The sequence below is a fragment of the Neophocaena asiaeorientalis genome, unplaced genomic scaffold, assembly GCF_003031525.2.
Source record: "Neophocaena asiaeorientalis asiaeorientalis breed wild unplaced genomic scaffold, Neophocaena_asiaeorientalis_V1.1 scaffold129, whole genome shotgun sequence".
Lineage (NCBI taxonomy): Eukaryota > Metazoa > Chordata > Mammalia > Artiodactyla > Phocoenidae > Neophocaena > Neophocaena asiaeorientalis.
The window spans coordinates 9,475,021-9,497,938 of NW_020172446.1; the positions used below are offsets into that span (position 1 = coordinate 9,475,021).

General features: G+C 42.0%; 2 protein-coding genes across 2 annotated transcripts in view; one reads left to right on the forward strand and one right to left on the reverse strand.

Moving 5' to 3' along the window:
- Positions 1-12,209, forward strand: part of NUP88 (nucleoporin 88) — a 30,647-nt gene extending 18,438 nt beyond the window's left edge. Inside the window, exons 10-18 of the mRNA XM_024734285.1 lie at positions 6,022-6,112; positions 8,340-8,441; positions 9,923-10,081; positions 10,355-10,480; positions 10,584-10,649; positions 10,786-10,866; positions 11,126-11,252; positions 11,404-11,522; positions 11,958-12,209. Coding sequence (XP_024590053.1) covers positions 6,022-6,112; positions 8,340-8,441; positions 9,923-10,081; positions 10,355-10,480; positions 10,584-10,649; positions 10,786-10,866; positions 11,126-11,252; positions 11,404-11,522; positions 11,958-12,021 — 935 coding nt within the window. The 3' untranslated portion in view covers positions 12,022-12,209. The remainder of the gene's footprint in view (positions 1-6,021; positions 6,113-8,339; positions 8,442-9,922; positions 10,082-10,354; positions 10,481-10,583; positions 10,650-10,785; positions 10,867-11,125; positions 11,253-11,403; positions 11,523-11,957) is intronic.
- Positions 12,210-12,442: 233 nt separating this feature from the next.
- Positions 12,443-22,918, reverse strand: part of RABEP1 (rabaptin, RAB GTPase binding effector protein 1) — a 79,540-nt gene continuing 69,064 nt past the window's right edge. The window contains exons 14-18 of the mRNA XM_024736178.1: positions 20,236-20,425; positions 19,560-19,615; positions 17,007-17,105; positions 15,915-16,031; positions 12,443-15,157 (exon numbers count right to left, since the gene is read on the reverse strand). Coding sequence (XP_024591946.1) covers positions 15,056-15,157; positions 15,915-16,031; positions 17,007-17,105; positions 19,560-19,615; positions 20,236-20,425 — 564 coding nt within the window. The 3' untranslated portion in view covers positions 12,443-15,055. The remainder of the gene's footprint in view (positions 15,158-15,914; positions 16,032-17,006; positions 17,106-19,559; positions 19,616-20,235; positions 20,426-22,918) is intronic.

The window sequence follows — 22,918 nt, forward strand, 5'->3', positions numbered from 1 at the left end:
CAAAATTGACAAACCTATAGGTAAACTGACCAAGAAATAAAAAAGACTCAAATTAATTAGAAATGAAAGTGGGGATGTTCCTGCTGACCTTACAGAAATACAAGATATACCAAGAATAAAAGATGATAAGGGAATGTCAGGAACAACTGTATGCCAGTTAGATAATGCAGATGCAATGGACAGATTCCTAGAAAGACACAAATTACCAAAACTGACTCAAAAACAAATAGAAAATTTGAATAGACATATATATAACAAGTAAAGAGATTGAATCAGTAATCAAAAACTACCCAAAAAGAAAAGTTCAGAACAACATGGCTTCATATTTGAAGCATTAGTACCAATTCTTCATAAACTCTTACAAAAAATACAAAACACTTCCCTGATCACTCTATGAAGATAGTATTACCACAATACCAAAACCAGACAAGGACATCCAAGACAGGAATACTAGAGACGAATATCTCTTATGAATATGGACGTAAAAAATCCTCAACAGAATACTAGCAAACCAAACCCAGCAACATATAAAAAGGATTATACACCACCACTAAGTGGGATTTATCCGAGGGGTGCGAGATTGCTTTAACATTGAGAAATCAATTGATATATCAATATTATACCACATCAACAGAACAAAGGGGAGTTCCCTGGCAGTCCAGTGGTTAGGGCTCAGCGCTTTCACTGCCGGGGCCCGGGTACTCAATCCCTGGGCCGGGAACTAAGATCCTGCAAGCCGCACGGCAGGGCCATCCCCACCCCCACCCCCCCCAACAAAAAAAAATAGAATAAAGGACAAAAACTATATGATCATCTCAACAGATACAGAAAAAGCATTTAGGAAAATCCAACAGCCTTTCATGTTAAAAACACTAAAAAAAGAACTTCCTCAGACTGAAAAAGGGTATCTATGAAAAACCCACAGCTAATACTACACTTAACAGAAAAAGATCAAGTGCTTTCTGTACTAGAATATTGCAGCTGTAGTAAATTACTACAAACTTAGTGTCTTTAAACACCACAAATCTATTATCTTATAGTTCTGTAGGTTTGAAGTTCTAGAATGATCGCACTAGACAAAGCAGTGTTCCTTTCTGGAGGCTCTAAGGGAAAATCCATTTCCTAGCCTTTTCCAGCTTCTGCCTTCCTTTGCTTCTAGTCCCCTTCCTCCATCTTAAAAGCCAGCCATGTGGGACAAAGTTGAATCTTTCTCACCTTGTATAACCCTGACTTTCTTTTCTGCTTTCCTCTTTCGCTTTTTTTTTTTTAAATATTTATTTATTTTGGCTATGCCGGGTCTTAGTTGCAGGCACGTGGAATCTTCCTTGTGGCATGCGGGATCTTTAGTTGCAGCATGCGGACTTCTTAGTTGCGGCATGCGAACTCTCAGTTGCGGCATGCATGCGGGATCTAGTTCCCCGACCAGGAATCAAACCCAGGCCCCCTGCATTGGGAGCATTGAGTCTTACCCACTGGACCGCCAGGGAAGCCCCTCTCCTCTTTCACTTTTAAGGAAATTTGTGATAACACTGGGCCCACCCAGATAATCCAGGCTAATCTTCCTATTTCAAAGACATCTGATAGACAACTTTTAAAAAATTTATTTAATAATTAATTTATTTTTGGCTGTGTTGGGTCTCACTGCTGCGCACGGGCTTTCTCTAGTTGTGGCAAGTGGGGGCTACTCTTTGTTGCGGTGTGCGAGCTTCTCATTGCGGTGGCTTCTCTTATTGCGGAGCACAGGCTCTAGGCGCGCAGGCCTCAGTGGTTGCGGCATGCAGGCTCAGTAGCTGTGGCTCGCAGGCTCTAGAGCGCAGGCTCATTAGTTGTGGCACACAGGCTTAGTTGCTCTGCAGCATGTGGGATCTTCCTGGACCAGGACTCGAACCTGTGTCCCGTGCATTGGCAGGCAAATTCTTAACCATTGGGCTACCAGGGAAGCCCTGATAGATAACTTTAATTCCATCTGCAATCGTTATTCCCCTTTACCATGTAGTCTAGCATATTATCCTGGTTCTAGGGATTAAAACACAGACATCTTTGGGGAGTCCATCGTTTTGCCTACTCCATTCCACCTGGGTCCCCTAAACATTCACATCTGACAAAATACATTGTCCCTATAGCCACACAAAGTTCATAATCTCATCTAAAAGCCCTGAGCTCAAAAGTACTGCAATGTAGGGCTTCCCTCGTGGCGCAGTGGTTGAGAGTCCACCTGCCCGTGCAGGGGACACGGGTTCGTGCCCCGGTCCCGGGGGGATCCCACATGCCGCGGAGTGGCTGGGCCCGTGAGCCATGGCCGCTGAGCCTGCGCATCCGGAGCCTGTGCTCCGCAACGGGAAAGGCCGCAGCAGTGAGGGGCCCGCGTACCGCAAAAAAAAAAAGTACTGCAATGTCATCATCTAAATCATTTAAATCAATTATAGTTAGACTCTAAGTATAATCTACCCTGGGGCAAAATTACTCCTATCTGTGGACCTATGAAACTAGAAAACAGTTGTCTGCTCCCAGAACACAATGTGGGGCAGGCATAGGTATCACTTACAGATACTCTAGTTCAAAAGGGGAGAAAATGGAATGGAAAAAGGAACCATAGGTTCCAAGAAATTTAAAAATCTAAATTCCACTGTGTTTCAAGGCCTGGGGATAATCCTCTGGGCTTGTAGCTCTGCCCTCTGAGTAATCTTTCATTTTTCAGGAAAGATTGTATTTGTTTGTAGTTGAGTAGTTTTATTAGCCTGTTTTCTGCCTATAGAATTTTGAGGGTGGAATAGCCTTCTCTCATCCTCTGAGCCTTTCAGTTCAAGCCAGTGGTATTTCTGTGGGTATAAAATTCTCAGGAACTTTTTGGGTCTCCTGTGTATATCATGAGGAGTCACTATCGCAGAGTTTCATCCACTATCTTCCCTATATAATCACACCTCTGTTTTTGGCTTCTGCTGAGACCTGAAGGATCTAAGTCATGCTCTTAATCTTGTCAAAGGGCCTTTTGTGTGACTGAATATTCTGAACTTTTGATCTTTCTGAGGTATTAGCAAAAGACTGAACAGTCACACCAGTGGCTTTTTCTCTAAAACATGTTTCCGGAAGGTGACTCTTAATTTTTTTTTTTTTTAAACTTTTATTTATTTTTTGGCTGTGTTGGGTCTTTATTTCTGTGCGAGGGCTTTCTCTAGTCGTGGCAAGCGGGGGCCACTCTTCATCACGGTGCGTGGGCCTCTCACTATCTTGGCCTCTCTTGTTGTGGAGCACAGGCTCCAGACGCGCAGGCTCAGTAGTTGTGGCACACGGGCTTAGTTGCTCCGTGGCATGTGGGATCTTCCTAGACCAGGGCTCGGACCCGCATCCCCTGCATTAGCAGGCAGATTCTCAACCGCTGCGCCACCAGGGAAGCCCGGTGACTCTTAATTTTAGCATCTTTTGCCATCCACACAGGCTGAGAATTTCCTAGATCATCAAGTCCTTGTTCCATTTTGTTTAACAGTTCTTCCCTCAATTATATTTTCCTCACATTATACTGTAATCAGCAAGAAGAAATCAGACCACATGTTCAACACTTTGCTTAGAAATGTCTTCAGCTAAATGTCTGATTTAATTGTTATACAAGTTCTGCCTTCCACACTTTCCCCTTAAGATCAGGAACAAAAGGATGTCTGCTCTAGCTACTTCTATTCAACATTATAATGGGGGTTCTAGACAGGGAAATTAGCCAAGGAAAGAAAATAAAACGTATCCAGATGAGAAAGGAAGAAGTAAAACTATATTCTCCAATGACACGATCTTTTACACAGTTAATTATAGGGGCCCACTGAAAAACTATTTAAACTAATAAATGAGTTCAGAGAGGTTGCAGGATACAAGATCAGTAAACACGTATCAGGTCTATTTCAGTGCACTAGCAGTGAACAATCTAAAAAGAAATTAAGAAAACTATTCCATTTACAATAGCATTAAAATGAATAAAATACTTAGGAATGAATTTAACAAAAGAAATGCAAAACACACTCTTAAAACTACAAAACAGGGAATTCCGTGCCATGGCAGTCCAGTGGTTAGGACTGTGTGCTTCCACTGCAGGGGGCACGGGTTCGATCCCTGGTCCGGGAACTAAGATCCTGCATGCTGCATGGGGTGGCCAATTGATTAATTAAGTAATTAAAAAAAAAACTATTAAACGTTTAAAGAAATAAGACCCTAAATAAATGAAAAACATCCCATGTGATCTTTGAGAAAGATAAACAGGAAGATCAAAAACATCTGATCCCATGGATCAGAAAACTTAATATTGTTAGATGGCAATACTCCCCAGATTGATATATAAATTCAGTGTAATTCCTATCAGTATCCTAGCTGGCTTCTTTGCAGAAATTGACAAGTTGATCCTAAAATTCATATGGAATTGCAAATGATCTAGAATAGCGAAAACAGTCTTGAAAAACAGGAACAAAGTTGGAGGACCCACACTTCCCAGCTTCAAAACTTACGAAGTTATTGTAATCAGGACAGCGTGATATTGGCATCAGGATACACATATAGGTCAATGAATAGAATTGAGAGTCCAGAAATATACCTTTATATTTACAGTAAGTTGGTTTCAACAAGGGTGCCGGAACAGTTAAATGGGGGAAAGAATACTCTTTGCAACAAATGGTGCTGGGACAAGTGTACATCTACATGCAAAAGAAAGAAATTGGACTATACCTCACACCATACACAAAAAATGAACTCAAAATTGATCAAAGACTAAAATATAAGAACTAAAACTATAGAACGCTTAGAAGGAAACACTAAAGACAACCCACAGAATGGGAGTAAATATTTCCAAATCATGTATCTGATAATGGACTTGTGTCTAGAGTATATAAAGAATTCTTAGAACTCAATAATAAAAGGATAACCCAATGTTTTAAACAGACAAAGGAGTTTAATAGACATTGTTCCATTGATCATATACAAATAACTAATAAGCACATGGAAACATGTTCAGTCATGGAAATGAGATACCACAAAACCACAAGATACCACTTCACACCCACTAAAATGGCTAGTATTTAAAAAGACAATTACAAGTGTTGGAAAAAAATAGGGACACTCATGCACTGCTTATGGAAATGTAAAATGGTCCAGCCACTTTGGGAAAACAGTCTGGCAGTTCCTCAAATGATTAAACATAGAGTTACCATATGACCCAGCAGTTCTACTCCAGAGTATATACCCAAGAGAAATGAAAACATGTTCATACTTGGATAAAATTTCTAAACGAATGTTCATAGCAGCATTATTCATAATAGCCAAATAGCTAAGTGTCCATCAACTGATGATTAGATAAATAAAATGTGGTATGGCCATACAATGGAATATTATTCAACAACAGAAAGAGGAGGTACTGGTAACTGCTCCAACATGGATGAACCTTGAAAACATCATGCTAAGTGAAAGAAGCCAGTCACAGATAACTACATGTTGTGTGATTCCATTTATATAAAGTATCCAGAATAGGCAAGTCCACAGAGACAGAAAGTAGACTAGTGGTTGTTGCATAGGTCTGGGGCAATTGGCAGAAACTAGGGAGCGATTGCCAATGGGTATCATGGGGGTTTCTTTTTGGGTAACGAAAATATTCTAAATTTTTTGTGGTGATGGTTGTTCAATTCTTTTAATATACTAAAAACCCACTGAATGGTACAGTTTAAATGGTTGAGCTGTGTGGTATTGTGAATTACGTTTCAAAAAGCTGTTATAAAAGTAAAATTGGTGTGGGTGAGGAAGAGAATGGAAGGGAATGATTTCTGGGACTGTTCTCCTGAATGAAACGTTTCTGCATTTCTGACCAAGGAAAATCCACTTTCCTTCTTGAGGCAGAAATCTAGACCCCTGCGGAAAGGAGATTTCTATGTCAGAGAGGCATAGCCTTTAAGAAGCAATGGTCTGAGACAAGAACTTAACCGCATTTAACTAATATCGTCAGCATTTTAATTTGGAGACTTTTGTTATTTAACTTATATATGTGTTCTTTTGTAGATGAAGAAGATAAGGACAGTTTACAGGAACTAGCTACAGAACAGAAATGCTTTGTAGAACACATTCTTTGTACGAAGCCATTGCCATGCAGGTAAGGACTTTCTCTCCCTTCTAAACACAGATAACAATAGTTGTTTCAGAAATTCAGGTATATATGTATATTACACTCCCATGCAGACATGATACTTCACCCCAAGAGTATCTGTGCATCAGAAGCTCTCCTCTGCCCACAGCCATTCCACGTTTTGTGTCCTCTGTCTGGGAGGTATATCCCCAGTCATAACCCCTGTCAGTCTTCACTTGCTGATTCTTTTCTGATCTTAATGTCAGTTCATAAAGGGCCCCCTTGATTTCCCAGAACCCCTTTGGGTTCTCCTATTATTCTTTCTCTTTGTAGCACATACTTAAATTGATATTTTTGTTTGTTTAATGTCTGTCACCACTACTAGAATATAAATGTTTCACGAAGGCAGAGACCATGTCTGTCTGTTTCATACTTTATACCATCGCCTTATGTCTGTACACTCAGTGTCTGACAGGGTGCCTAGTAGATACTCAGTAAATATTTGATTAATAGAAAAAAGGGAAACATCTAGAGTGACTCCCAGGTTTCTACCTGGGATAACGGTAGATGCGGTACCCTTCAGAAAAATTGGATGTAGGAGAAAGTGGATGTGGGAAGACTCAAGATGGGTTAATGGGGGCACTTGGGGTCTTCTGTTCCAAAGGACATCCAAGTAGAGGAGCCCGTAGGCAGTTGGACACGTAGGTCTGGGCTAGGACGGTATGGATGTGGGAATTATCAGCATGAAGGTTCCCCAGGAAAGGGCCTAGAGTAGAGGACACCCGAGTACAGAGTCTTGAGTAACACTTTCTTACAAGCAGTGAGTGGAGGGCGAGGAGCCCAGCCCAGGCAGGAAACAAGTAAAAGGCGGCCAGAGAGACTGAAGGAGAACCCGGGGGAAGGGTGCCAGGGAGGGGGCTGTTTCAGAGAGGAGGCAGGGGGAGCAGCATCAAATAAGTACAGCAGAGCAGTGAAGAGTGCTCAAGTGTCCAGATTTGGCAACATGGGGGTTCATCGAGAACCACGGAGAAACGCTTTTGTGGGTGGGAGCGAATAGCACAGGTGAAAAGTGAACGAGGAAAATAGATAATAAAATCTCATAATATATACATATATATAGTATATTTCAAAAACAGGTAAAACTGTATTGCTTAGGAATGAATACATACATAGATAGGAAAGCCATGGAGCAAAACGAAAACATGAGTATCATAAAAATCAAGTGGAAGGTTGTGATCAGGAGGTTCATACGGGAGGTCTCAGGCCCCCGTAGTGCTGTCATTCGTGGCCTGGATAGTGGTCACAGAGTGTCTGTATGCACTCTTCTGTATGTAGATTTCACGCTAGAAATGCAGAAGAAAAATTTTTTCTAACCTCCCAGACTCCCTCACCACCATTCCCCTCCCCTGCAAAAAAGGCAAATGAGAGATGTGGAAGGAGAAATAATACTGCAGGCTACTGCTGAAAGACTGCTGGCTCTAAAGGGAAAGGAAGAGGGAATAGGTTAAGGAGAGCTTGAAACTACAGTGCAGAATGTTTTGAATGGAAGAGATGTCAGGTTGTTTATAAGCTGAGGGTAAATGGACAGTAGGGAGATTTTGTGATTGCAGAGCTGACGGAGCAAATCTCAGAAGACACGAGAGGAGATGGCGTCGACAGTGTGGGGCAGAAGTGAGCCGTGGGGGTGGGGTGAGCGTGTTGGCAGGAAAGACAGTTCCTGTCTGAGGTCCAGTTTTCACTTTCTTCAGTGAAGTAGACCAAGACTGAGAGGGGCTGCGTGCTGTGCACAGTAGATTAAGTCCTGTGACATAGATGCCGGCCTGCACTGGATTTTTAAGGTGAGAAGGACACTATTCAGTCAACAGTTTCTGAGCACCTAATCTGGGTTGGGCGCTCGGCTAGGCATGCAGAGGTAGCTGGAGCTTATGTGCGAGTTGGGAGAAAGAGACAGAGACGTAAAGGGTTGGCTTCATCGTATCGTGCTAACTGCCGAGATTACAGTGAGCACCGTGAGGCTGTGGGTTCTAAGTCAGGCGACGTCTGGCTGCTGAGTGACAGCTTGATTCAAACCCATCAGAGCTGTAAGTAATACAGGTTTCCAAGTCACCACCTCTGAGGTTACTGCACTGATACCATGTCCCACCCAACTGTCGACCCAGCCCTGAGAAGGCCACAAACCTCAGCCATATCGTTGCTTTTGGATCCACTGCTTTTGCTATTTTGTAGTTTAACTATGGCTGTGTGTTTTTTTTAGGCAGCCAGCTCCAATCCGAGGATTCTGGATTGTCCCTGACATTCTGGGGCCTACGATGATCTGCATCACCAGTAACTACGAATGCCTCATAAGGCCTTTACTGTACGTCCCCCTTTGTATTCCCACGCAGCTCTTGTTAATTCTGCAAAATCTAAGCTGGGAAGATGTCCTTAGTAACCAGACTGAAGATACATGGTTTATGCTTTGGCTTCTGACTTGAGGGTTGGAGGGAGGGTTATTTCTGTTGCTCCTGCCATCTCTGGAAGGATTTATTTAAGGCATAATTTCTGGCATCTCCTTTAGCTAGCGGAGAGTTAAGAACTTTACCCAAGTGTGGAAAGAATACTAAGATACTGAACTCCACCATTAATGTGAGTTAGATTTAATGATTTTTCTTTTTCTTTTTTTAACCACACCACATGGCATGCGGGATCTTAGCTCCCGGACCAGGGATCGAACCCTCACCCCCTGCAGTGGGAGCGCAGAGTCTTAACCACTGGACTGCCAGGGAGGTCCCTGATTTAATGATTTTAAACTTTATGTGCCAGGCTCAGAAGTAAGCCTCCGGCAATCAGAGCAACCCTGCGCTAAGGACAGCACCGTTATCCTCATTTTGTAGAGGAGGGATCAGGGACAGAGAGGTTATGTACACTGGCCAGCGTCACAGGAAACACATAGAACTGGGCCGCAAAGACCGGGCTTTCTGACTTCAAAGTCCAGTTTCTCCATCTCTGCCAGCCTCATAGGGACATCACAGAATATGTAGACTCTGGAAGAAAGTTGGTATATAGCTGAACTCATAACCTTTGTTCCCCTTAAGGAACCCATATTAAGCTATAAGTACCATTTTCAACAGCTCTGGAAGGTCATTCTGAGTTTTATAAATGCAGGAATAGGAGTGTCTAACAAGCCACTGGAGTACTGGAACACTAGACCCCTTTCCCCCCAGTCTCTTGGTGTCATTTGAAGGCATGTGCTTCTAGATATTGACATAGTTCAAAACACTGGCATTAATTTACTGTCCTTAGAAGAATTTCCATACTCTTTGAGAAGTGACATCATTTGGAAAAGAAAATAATTCACTATCAATTTTGTGATATTTATACTACAAGAGACTAAAAACTAGCAAGACTGAACAAAAGTAATAAAATCACTACAAAAAACTGCCTTTTTGCCTGTTGCCTCAGCATGTTTTTAAAATCCTACCCTACCTTTAGTAAAATAAGACCTAGTCATACTAGGATACTTCAGAATAAAAACATGAATCCCAAAGGCGAAAAAAACTTCTAAATATTAGTTACCTAGATACCTTCAAATCATGTTTCTGCCAACTCTCTGAATTACAAGTTGTCTATAAAGTAATGTTATTAACAAACTCCCAGATTTGAATCATTGCAAAGTAAGTCATTGGCCATGCTGTTAAAGTTTGCAATCTTTCAGGCTTTCTGAAATTAACATTGAGAGTATTTGTAACACTTCATAGTTTCTTATATCCTCAGAATTCTGGATAAGTGTGATTTAGGTTTTCCTATACTTACAGCAAGTAACTCCATGGTAAATTTTATTTTTCTTTTATTTTGCAGAAGCACAGTCCATCCAGTGTCTCCTCCCCTGCTTTGTACCCGAGAGGATGTTGAAGTGGCAGAGTCTCCCCTCCGTATTCTGGCTGAAACCCCGGATTCCTTTGAAAAACATATTAGAAGCATTCTGCAACGTAGTGTTGCAAATCCAGCATTTTTGAAGTATGTAATTTAGGGCGTATCAGTTTTAAAAACTGGCTCCCTTCTCTGTTTTGTAATTACTCTTCAGCTATTTCTTTTCATATACTTTTTACTATGTTGGAGTTGGAAGAAACACAGGGCATATTTAATCAGCTAGTGAGAATAGAGAGAGAATACACAGATACGGAAGCATTTGAGAAAGATAAACAGGAAGTGTAAAAAGACGTGAGTCTGTCTTCAGTTGTTTTACCCAGCTGAGCAAAGTAATGACAGAAACTTTTTTTTCTTTTTAAGATCATCTGAAAAAGATACGGCTCCTCCTCCCGAAGAATGCCTTCAGCTCATCAGCAGAGCCACCCAGGTGTTCAGAGAACAGTACATTCTTAAACAGGACCTGGCAAAGGAGGAGATTCAGCGGAGGTAGGATGGCCTCTGTTCACATACCAATCAGTCCTTGGCTGGAGCTGACACTGTATAATGGCCTAGACCTGGCTTTTGATTAAATTTCTTTTTGTTCTTGAAGGGTCAAATTGTTAAGTGACCAAAAAAAGAAACAACTAGAAGATCTCAATTATTGTCGAGAGGAAAGGTAAGTGCCAAGACAAGGGAGAAAAAAAATAGTTCAGCTAGACTGGAACTGTGTCTCACCCTAAGATACTGAACCACATTAGCTGGCTTCACCATCAAGGTGCACTCCTAGAGACGCTTGCTTTTTATGCCATTAGGAAAAGTCTGCGGGAAGTGGCCGAGCGCTTAGCTGACAAATATGAGGAAGCCAAGGAAAAACAAGAAGATATCATGACCAGGTCAGTGGGCCGTGTAACTGTATAACATTCAGTTCCCTACTCAGGTCAGGTACTACTAGTGTTATTAAGTTCTCGGGTGCTAGATACCCCTCTGAGGTGTGTTCTACGGAAGACAGTGCAGTGATGCTTTCCCCAAACCCATCCTGCGGAGGCCTCCTTCACAGACACCAGATTCCTAAATGAGGAGCTTCAGTTAGGATTGTGTTCCTCCTAGGGAGCTGAGATCTGAAGCTGAGATGTTTGCTTACCTCTTCCACAGGATGAAAAAAGTACTTCACAGTTTTCACTCTCAGCTCCCAGTTCTCTCTGACAGTGAGAGAGACATGAAGAAAGAATTACAGCTGATACCTGATCAACTTCGACATTTGGGCAATGCCATCAAACAGGTAGGAACGGACACAAGGTGGCTACCACTTTTTAAAGTGTTCCTTCTACAGAAAATAATTTTATAAAATGTAAAAAGAACAGACAAATAGATACTATGAAAATGTATAGCAAATCATAGCTAAAGTGTCTGTGTTCTGTTTGATACTCAAGGTTACTATGAAAAAAGACTATCAACAACGAAAGATGGAAAAGGTACTAAGTCCTCAGAAGCCCACCATTACTCTCAGCGCCTACCAGCGAAAATGCATTCAGTCCATCCTGAAGGAGGAGTAAGTACCAATCAGCTGTTAGTGTGAGGTAGTTTTTCCTTTGCAAAATGCCAAAATCAACCTTTCTTTGCCCAGATAAGACCACTTGACATTTGCGTGTCAAGTAATTACCAGGACAGGAAGTGTATGATGCTGATAGATAAGGACTTAAAAGTTGAGAGGGTTATAAAAAGGATGTCTTTCTTTATAATTTTGCTGTGTGGTCAAGGTATTCCCCAGTGAATATGTTCAAAAATATTTCCAGCAGTTCCACTACTATATTTGCTACCTCTAGCCTTAAACGAATTACCGTTACTATCCATCTGAAACCTTAAGCAGTTAATTCTAGCAGAGCACTTCTAAGATACTTCAGTATTACTGAGGTCTTACGAATCAATATTAATGGTTTATTCATTTGTTGTATTACCCAAAGTGAGTAACTTTATGATTTTACAGGGGTGAGCACATAAGAGAAATGGTGAAGCAAATTAACGATATCCGAAATCATGTAAACTTCTGACACCACCAGGAACAGATTCACACCTGAAATTAACACAAGTGAAGGCTTAAACTCATTGTAAAACGAACAGGTAGCGTTATCTAATTTATAAAGAGGCATTTTAAAGGATGAACTTTGGTGTGGTTGTTCATCACTTTTTATACTTGTTTTATAATGACTGAATAAATGCTTTTATTTAAAAATTGAAATGTGGTTTATATACAATCTCAAGTATATGATTGTATTCAGCAAGGGCCTAGGATTTAAAAGGAAAAAAAAGCGCCCAAGACTTTCAGCTGCACACTGCAGACCTCCGTGAACGCTACTGAGTTTTCTTGATATTTGAACAAGAATAAAAGCTGCATTTTAACGTAGCAGTACCAGAAACATGACTCTGAAGAGGGACAGAACCCTAGAACTCAAAGGAAAAGGCCACACAGTATACTAGACAGCAGCTTTTTTAATTTGAACACTTTCTTCTTAAGGACACGCCTTCAGTACAGTTAACAAATGGTTATACCTGAAATCTGCTCACAGCAGAACTCGGTATCCACAATTGCAAGGCCACTGCTGGCTCACTTCCTCGACAGGCAGTATTTCCTTTCAGAGCTGAGTTCGGCTGCGCTCTGTGTCCCAATACATGTCACTGAGTGGGTATGAGGTGCACATGTAGGATCTCAAATGGAGAAACAAACAGCTTGGTATACAGTATATGATTTTGTCTTTTAGCATTAGGTAATATTTTTATACCTGCCAATGAGTTCTGAAAGGTAATACCGTACCTGCCTAGAAATGGCTGAGTGACTGCCAATTAAAAGCCACATGGTAAGGTAGGTTACAGGTAAGAGGTAAATCAGGTTAGACATGCATGGGAACATGTGTACACAGACTGAATGCAAGCACAGGAACACTCGTGAAACCCAGCTGACCTTTTCTTTTGTCTCGAAGGGCTAAATACTACCTTCTAAATCAGTTTCCCACTTATAAAGAAAACCCAGTTTAAAGAAGTGTTTCATACCAGAAGTAGAGACTGTTAACAAAACCTAGTCTCAGTTTGAGTTTTTCTAGCGTATTTTTCTCAAAAAACTGGGTTACAGCAATTTGCATCTGCCACTGTAGAGACTGCTAACAGTTTCCTAATCATGAGTTTTATTGGCCCAGTACCATCTTATGGAGAAAAACATCAGCATCAGCAAGGTACCCAGTCTCAGCCAAGCAGTTCCCTGGGAGTTGTAGTTCAGTTCGTTCAGGAAGGTTATGAATTATCCATCTTGATTTATGGTGCCAATTTTAATAATCTGAAACAAATCAGCTTGGAGTTTATCCAAGGGACTAGTCTGACACTAATATAATTTAAAGTGATTGCATTTTTGGAATTAATAAAATTCCCTGTAACTCAATGAGGATACATGTTTCCTTTAAAGGAAACAGTAGTACTTTATACAAAGGGACTTTAGACCAATGAAAATAATGTTTCATGCATGCAAGCCTACAGCACTATTTCCATAATTAGTGTTTACTTTCAAAATTCATAATCATGAATGTAAGACTACAGCAATAGCCCAAGGAATGAGGTATGTAGGCCTTACCTTGTCCTGTCCTATGGAAGACAGAAATAAAGATCTTTAGGGCTAGTCCATTATGACTTCATTTATAACAATTAAAGTTGTAGCTTTATGTGAGCCAAACAATCTACTCAATCCACTTAATTTCCATATGGTTCCTTCAAGTACTCTGCCGTTACACAACACCAATCAATCACAAAAATTTGAAAACAACAGTTTTACTTTTGAACCATCTGTATGATGAATTAAACGGTGTAGTCTTCCATTGGCTAACAGTACTGCAGGTAAACAGTGAATATAAATCCATCCTGTGCTTTCTGCAACACTTCATAAGGCTACGGCAAAGACAACCTGTTCACTGAAACTTTATCCACACAGGAAAGGAATCTAATCTCATAGAAATGACAAAGCAGATTTCCAGACTGATCAACTAACTGGGTTTTCCCCAACTTCACCACAAGCATTATCACGCTCCAGGTCTAAAATATAAAAGAAAAATACAAAATAGGTATCTGCCAAACCCAGTTATCACCACTTTTGTATTTGACACTTTTGAAACAAGTATGTACTCAGGCCCACTGACTCGAGTTGAAAATAAAATAAGCAGCAGACTTATGAATTTGTACTAGATGTTGTCAGACATAGCTTGTTTTATTAATATTTTTTCCACTGATCCAATAACTAAACTAAAACAGTTTTCAGAAGAGTAGACGGTGCCAGTTCACCTTGACCCTGGTACCTGTGAGTCCACGCAACTTACCCAGGTAGCAGGAAAAGTGCTTCCAAACAGTTTCTTGTGCTTTTCCTGTAACCTCAACTTCCAATAGCCCCAGCCAAGTTTGCAAGTCCTCATAATTAATTCAGTTCCAATTCCACTGAATTGGTTGTCTGCCACCGTCTTATGGTTCTCAGGCAAGTTTCAGTAGCATTTAAGGTCCTCCAATGCAAGATAAAATGGTTAAAAAAAAAAATACACTGAGCTAGGAAATACAGTCACTAGCCAGTGGGCTGCTCTCAAACTTCATATTTTAATATAAAATATTCATACGGCATACTCCACCTCTGTCTGCTAGCTGAATACTGTTACTGATGAACTCAAGACAACAGAAACAAATTCTCTCTTGCAACAGCTATGAACAGGAAATGCCATTTCAAACACTACTGGGACGGTGCTGAAGGGCAGGGAAATGTTGACTAAAGCAGGCAAGGAAACAGCACTTCCTCCATCACCAAATCTGATCCCACACTCCCTGGAATCAGGTCTGGAGTCTGGCTAGCGTTCCCAGTTGAAAGGTCTTTTTTTACTGCAAATTACCCTGGCTGTTTGCTGCTCCGTGCTGCACAGTCTCCCCACTAGAATTAAGCATTTCTCCAGTCTTCCTTTTTCTGTGTGTGACTTCTTCTTCAGTTAAGAGTTAAATAATAATTAATGTTGCTCTAAAGATGAGTTAAAAACCCAAAGTGCAGGCTAGAGTCCTGCCATGAGGGTGTCATGTCTCAGGGAGCTGGTTAATGTCTGTCAGTTTGGTATCGTTCAGAATTGCCCGGATTCTCTCCAAGGAGTCTGCTTGCCGGATCCGCTCTAACTGCACCTAGAGAAATAATGCAGCGAGGTAAGTGCAGACGGCTCCTGCCTAGACCTTCTGGTTCACTCTGACTGGTTTAGCTGAAATGGAGATTAACTCAACAGAAACTACTCACTTCAAAGAAAAGAGGCAGCAAGAACAATTAAATCCAAAAAAACAATTCCCCCAAAAAGCCGCCGTGTAACAGACCCAGTATAAGGTGCTGGGGCCATGGAGATGAATGAGACCTGATCCTTGACCTCTGAGAACCCACAGTTCAGTTGGGGGAAAAGATCAAGCTTATATAGAGTTTTAGCACAATATACTAAATGTCACTATACCAGCTTGGGGACCTAGAGAGGGTTCCACAGGGAGGACAAAGCTAAGCAGGGCCCTGGAAGAAAGGAGCAAGGGGGCCATGCTCTCAGAGGGAACACAAGCTGTGGGCAAGGAACCACAAGTAGTTTTTAAAAATTAGAACATAGAATATAAAATGTAAGGCAGAGAGATGGACAAAACGTAGGGATAGGCCTGGCTGGGAAGAGTCTTACATGCTACGCTAAGGACTTTATATTTTACCCTTAAGGGCCAGCAAGGAAGAGGAAAAGGGTTTCCAGCTTAAATGACCAGGCCGGCATTTGGAGCTGGGGCAGGGGCAGCCATAATTTCCAATCCTCTAGCTATTGTCAGTGGGCCAGTCAGGTATTAGCAAATTCTCCTGGGTACCAAGAACCCCAAAAGTGCCTCCTCAGCGTTCTGTCCGGGGGTTCCCCAAATGCCTCACCTGAAGGGTCTGAGAAAGCTTTACAAAATCTCTCTGGACTTGTTCACTGACATCTAGTTCTGTCTGCAACCTCTGAGCTTTGTTCTTCTCTTCAAACATTAGTTGTTCAACAGTAACCTAAAAAAATACAAGTTTTGAATGAGGATTAATGCTGGAGAGCCATACGTCAAATCACTCAGGAGATCTAGGCACTTGTCGTTTCCTACTACTAGAGAGGAAAGGTGGGTGCCCATCATATTCCTGTATCCTGTTAGTCTCCCTTTGACTCTATCTTTACAGGGCAAGGGTGCACACTGCCTAAGGTACTTGTTCTAGGTCCTAAAAGGAACTGAGTATGAGAGCCAAATTAAAAATGAATGAAAGTGCCGCGCTCCACCCCTCACCCCCAGCAGCCTGGTGACAATGATTAATCATCAAAAAGCAGCTGCTGTAAGATCAGTAGCTGTCATAGCAACAGGACAGGATCTTTAGGGATTTCCTCTGACAACCACAACAGTCAAGCATCTGCCAGGAAAATTCTCAATGAATATGCCTTAGGCAGCCCCAGCTATCCCCCAGTCTTCCTTACAGGGAAACTCTTCAGGAGGACCCCCTGTGCGGGAGCCTTTCTAAAAACAGAGATCTATTAAATAACACATACACAACGTTTTTACACTTAAAGGTTAGATCACAGCCCACCAAAACCAAACTTCCCCCACAGTTAGCCCCATGCATTTTTATTCTAACAGGACTAATCAGAATTTAGGCAGCAAATATGGTTCAGTACAATATTTCATAAATCAATCGAATGGAATGGCACTTCCAAAGCAATGCTTCTGGCTATGGCAGTGCCAAGTTTGGTTCATGGCCTTTAGCTCAACGCCTAAAAAGCCAGTTAAGCCTGTGGCACAGACCTCCGGAGCTGGCAGTGTGCACATCTGACCCAACTCTGAGATGAAGTCGTTCCATTTTCTTTCTGCAAGCGGAGAGTCTTGCCAACTTTCAGAAGGTGCCACTATTTCAAAGCAGCAAGGCTTTGTTTTTTAAACAGTGAAGGTGTGATTCTACGTTCTTCACACTGCTTTTCTACGAAACTACCAACAAAAATGTCACCTTAGCAGCAGTTTCTTTCTTTAACTGTTCTTCCAAAGTGATCTTCATCTCCTGAAGGCTCTCAAGCTGTTGAGACTTCTCTCTTAATGTGGACTCCAACTGTGAAAAAGGGAAAAGCTGAAACACACAGAAACTCCCTACAGGTCACAGCACATCTGCCTGGAGGAGCCTGCAGCCTGGAGAAATGCACCCAAGCTCGCATCCTCCTAGGCCCTGGATACTGGCTATGCTTGGAATGCTCTTCTTACCCTTTGATATCTGTGGATCTTCTATTGATTCTTCAAGACCTACTCTTTCTCTAATTAAACATTTATTAGGCACCTCCTATGTTCTAAGGCCTGGGGATGGAAAAATCAGGAGAGACAGACATGTAAGTTAACTATGCCATGTGAACATGGATGAAGAAGCACTTAATTCTGCCAGAAAAGTTGGGAAGGGCTTCCTTGAAGAGATGACATCTGACCCTTAAAGGGTGGGAAGGGGGAGGTGGAGGGAGATACTCCAAAAAGAGGGAGTTGACGTATAAAAAAATGAGTTAAAGAACTGAGGTGAGCTCTTGCTACATTACAGCACAGAGTTCTGGGGCCCTGGAGGCTGAGGCTGGAGAGGCAGTGGTGAGGCAGGAGATCCCAGCTGGGCTATAGATAAAGGGAACTACTGAAGGGTTTTAAACCAGACTGCTCACAGTCAAGTTTATAATCACCTTGGTTTCAATATGAAAATGAAATTTGAAGGGGATCAATTTTGGAGGCAGGGAAAGAAGTTAGGCTGTTACAATGAGCCAGGTGAGCACTGAAGTCAACCCAAACAGTGGCAGAGGGAGTGGGAAAGGTGGGACACGTTGGAACGCTGGCGACTTTGCCAGTGTAACCTGACAGCACAGTGGGAGCCAAAGCCTGACTGTAGTGGGCTGAGGAGTGACTGGGAGGTCAGGCAGTGGAGATGACTCTTTCAAGAACTCTGGGTATAAAAGGAAGAAGGACTGGTAGCTGTAGAAAGAAGTACAATCCAAAGAGAAACTTTTCCCCTCTTACCAGGAGACCTCTGAGATTGGTCATGCATAATGGAAAAGACAAATAAAGAGGCAGAATTCAAGGCCCACACTGGAAGGGGAAGATGGAGAGGATGCCAGGAAAAGATGTGACGGACCCAGTCAAAGCACATGTGCAGTGACACAAGACTAGTCAGAACAGGTCACCCTTTCCTCTGAAGAAGCGAGAAGGCTGGGAAGCAAAGCAGGAGAGCATGCGACCGAGGAGCTGAAGGTGGGCCCTGCTAACGACGGGGGCACAAGGCCGCCACGCGCTGTCACGAGGGGGCGCGCTGAGCGGCGACTGAAACGTCCACTGTGAGGAATGGAAAGGAGAGGGGCTTCCCTGGTGGCACATGGTTGAGAATCTACCTGCCAATGCAGGGGACACAGGTTCGAGCCCTGGTCTGGGAAGATCCCACATGCCGCGGAGCAACTGGACCCGTGAGCCACAACTACTGAGCCTGCGCGTCTGGAGCCTTTGCTCCGCAACGAGAGGCCGCGACAGTGAGAGGCCCGCGTACCGCAATGAAGAGTGGCCCCCGCTCACCGCAACTAGAGAAAGTCCTCGCACAGAAACGATGACCCAACACAGCCATCCATCCATCCATCCATCCATAAATAAATAAACTATGAAAAAAGAGCAAATGAAAGGCTGCTGAGCAGCGCCCGGCAGCAAGCCCGCGCGGTGCCCCTCGTTCCAGCGGACCAGCAGCGGGGGGCAGAGGCACAGAAGGTGGGCACCAGGATGAGTCCAGGGTCAGGCAGTGTCAAGTGGGGGTAGCACAAGAACAAGGAATCGGGGGCTTGCAGGAGTTAGTGGGAGACTAGTTGAAGAGGCAAGCCATGTCAGATGCTGCTTAGAAGGAAAGAAAGAAGTTGCTAAAACCAGCAGAAAAGGAAAAGTTTAAGGAACTGAAGGTCTGAATGAGGTACTCAGACAGATGAACCTACGGGATTAAGGGCTGGAAAGATGGTAGACAGGGGTCATGAGCCTGGAGTGAGATGTCAGAAGTGGGGCAAGGTGGAGGCAGGAGTGTGGCAAGGCAGGGCAGCACAGCAGCAAAGGTCATTGAGTCAATGAATAACGAGGCCAGTAAGCTGAATGGGGTCATCTACCAAAAGGTGTTCATGGTGTCTAAGAGAAGGAGACTCTAAGCCAACTAGAAAACATCACCTCCTGTTTGTAAAAGATTTTGTAGCTTTAAGTATCTAAGTATTTTGTAGCTTTTAAGTATCTATCATGTCAAGACCACAGCTTGCCTGTCCTTCCACCACAGTGGAAGCTCCAGGCTGAGTCACATCTTAGTCTTCCCTGTACCTCCTCCAGTCAACACAGAGCAGGCTCTCATTAAATGGTCTCTACCATCATCACGCCCATATTCCACTGTATTTTTCCCAGGAGTTGCTTGAAGGCAGGGACTATGTCCTAACTATATTTCATTCCTTGAGTGTAGCACAGTAGGATTCAATAAATAAATACTGGCTGCTGACAGAATCAATTTGAAACTCATGAAACTCACCTGTCCTTTTTCTACTTTTATTCTTTCTAATTCAGCTTTTAGGCTAGAAATGGAAGCTAGGAGGAAAAAAGGAGGAGACATGTTAGCATTTATTATTTTGCATTTAAATTTTTTCTTAAAACACCCCTTTCCCCCATAAGCTCAATCTCATGCAATGAAAGTCAAATGCTGTACTGAACACAGTGGGCAGAATGGGGGTGAGGGACCAACATCCCTTTCTCAAAATTATCCCCAACCAATCAGCATCATAATCAAGCTCAGGAAAAGTGAGAGTCCACACGAGAACACCAAGGCATAAACTGTCTCTGCATCAAATACCTACACCTAGCTCGGGGGCAGGGTGGGGGGAGCTAATCCCAGCAGGAGTCTGTTAACACTTCTGAGTTCTGCAAGGAAATGCCACCCATCTACTCATATTCCCCAGTGTCTGGGTTCAAGTCCTGAATTTCCTATCTATTAGTAATTGCCAGAGAGGCCACCAGAGCCCCTAAAAAGATGAGTTTTGGGGTGTTTTTTTAACTCCTAATCACTGGATATATCAACATCTGGAGAAAGGGACTGAGTCCTTACTTAGTTCTTTCCTATACTTTGTTTTCTACATTCTAAGACTGTTATAACCAGAGAAAAAGTTTTATTTAGTGCCTTCAATTCTAAACTACATCACTTTTATCTTCACCTATTTCTTCCTTGCAGTTTTCTATTTCTAGCTGCAGAGTTTCTTCGAGGTTTTCTTTTAAACACTGTTCTGCTTGAATCTGCTCTTTCAGGAAAAGTATTTCAGCCTTCAGCTTTTCTTCCACGTGATCTGCTGCTGTCCGCACATTAATGATGTTCTCACGGTATTTTAATACCAACTCCCGGAGCGCCTAGATTCAAGAAACAAATGGATATTGGGTTTATAAGGGTGAAAGAAAATAAACAAAAAAAGCTAAAGATTTTCTGCAACCAGAATTTCAGATGTTGTTTTAGACGGTTCAAAATTTAGGACTTTGAACTCCAACCCACTCTTGGCTTCAAGGGGCAGGTGTTATGCCATGTTATTATTCAGTATGTTAAAGAAATAACATTACTAACTAGAAAATGTGTACGGTGAACTACATATTTTTCCCTCAAAACTGTTTCATAAATCGAAAAATTAAAATTTGAAGTGACTTACAATGTGGGATTCACTATGAATAGCTTAGACACTTCCACTATTACCTGCTTAAATTTGAAGGGAGTTAGTGAATGAGGACCAAAAAGACTGAAACTCAGAAGCAAGTATGAACTCCAAGAGGACAAAATGTACTTACTTATTCATTCAAACACACACTTGTTGAACACCTACCACAAAAGCAAAGTACTGTTAGGCCAGAGGCAGGTATGGCAAAGAGAGGCTTTCTAAGGCGATCAGCTGTTTTTCTGTAATAAATTCAGTTTAAATCTTATTTTATTTTTTCCCTAAATTGTTGTTGTCTTCTTTTAAAATTCCTCCTCCACCCACCCCTGCAAATATCCTCCCAATTATATCCTAAAGCAACTCTAAAGTAAAAACTGGGATTCTTAGATTAACTACCAAATGTATATATAAATTAAAGAACAGCAGGGAAAAAAAGGCAGTTTTTCTTGAAAAACTGTATCAAGAAAAATTTCATAAGATTTATTACAGAATCAAGGTTTACAGGCTAGACTGGTTATAACCTTCAAGGATTCGTGGAATTTTTTTTAAATCTAGGTACAAAAAGTCCTTATAGAACATGGAAGAGAGGAACCTTTCCTGCCAAGTGAAAAGTTTAACAGAGGTGGGAAGTGGTATGCTGACAGCAAAAATAGACAGGTCCCCAACACTTTCTCCTTGATGAGATCAGTCACCAGTTCAGAAAGGAGAGAGAGCTCTCCAGAGTGTCAGTAACCTGAGCTGAGACCACAAGCTGGGGGAGGGCAGGGAAAGGAGAGGGAGAGCAAGGAGCTAATGGCAGGGTAGGCAACGGAGCCTGTGTAAATGAGCAAATAAAAACAAAGAGTCATGTTAAAATCTATATGGGAAAAAAAAACGAGGTCCAAACAGTAGGGGTTGAATCTTCAGGGCAGGATTAGGAAAAACTGTTACTTACAAAACTATAAATCTCTGTAATGTCTGACTTTTAAAAATTTAACAATTATAAATTTCTTTAAAAAAAAAAAGAACAGAAGGATCTTACAGGAAATGTATTTTCTATTTCGTTTTGAGAGTTGTTCTATGAAATCTCATCTTTGCCTATACTGTTTGTAGTGTTTACTTGGGTTTAGCCTAAGATGATACTTTTCATGATGTTGAAAGGTTTTAAAATGTATGAGGGACTTCCCTGGTGGTGCAGTGGTTAAGATCCGCCTGCCAATGCAGGGGACACAGATTCGAGCCCTGGTCCATGAAGATCCCACATGCCGCTGAGTAACTAAGCCTGTGAGCCACAACTACTGAGCCTGAGAGCTCTAGAGCCCGCAAGCCACAACTACTGAGCCCACGTGCCACAACTACTGAAGCCCGTGTGCCTAGAGCCCATGCTCCGCAACAAGAGAAGCCACCACAATAAGACCATGCACTGCAACGAGGAGTAGCCCCCACTTGCCGCAACTAGAGAAAGCCCGCGCACAGCAACAAAGACCCAACGCGGCCAAAGATAAATATATTAAAAAAAAAACAAAAACGTATGAATATAAAGTCTGGAAAAAGTTAAGGAGATACTTATGAATGTCTCAGGAAATGTCTGGGTTTGCAGCCCTGATTCTCCCAACCACAAAAGAATGGAAGTGAGCAAATGCCATAAAAATTATTGGTAGACAGAAGGAGGCTGAGTGTGCTGTGCCCTAAGTGCTATATAGAAAAACAGATATCACAAGGAGCCAGCATGGTGACCCCCTTCAAATATTTAATTTCTGGTGCACTCTCAATCTGGTCCTACAAGAATACTACAGACCTTCGATTTGGCAAAGGATTCTTAGATATGACACTGAAAGCATGAGCAACAGAAGAAAAAAATAAACTGGACTTCATCAAAATTAAAAACTTTTGTGCTTCAAAGGACACCATCAAGAAAATGAAAAAGAAAAAAAAATGAAAAAGACAATCCACAGAATGGGAGAAAATATCTGTAAATCATCTACCTGATAAGGGACTTGTATCTAGTATAAAGAACTCTTATAACTCAAAGAAATAAAAAGCAAATAACCCAATTTAAGAGTAAGCAGGGCTTCCCTGGTGGCGCAGTGGTTGAGAGTCCGCCTGCCGATGCAGGGGACATGAAATAGACGTTTCTCCAAGGAAGATATAAAAATGGCCAATAAACACATGAAAAGATGCTCAATATCATTAACCATTAGGGAGATGCAAATCAAGAGTA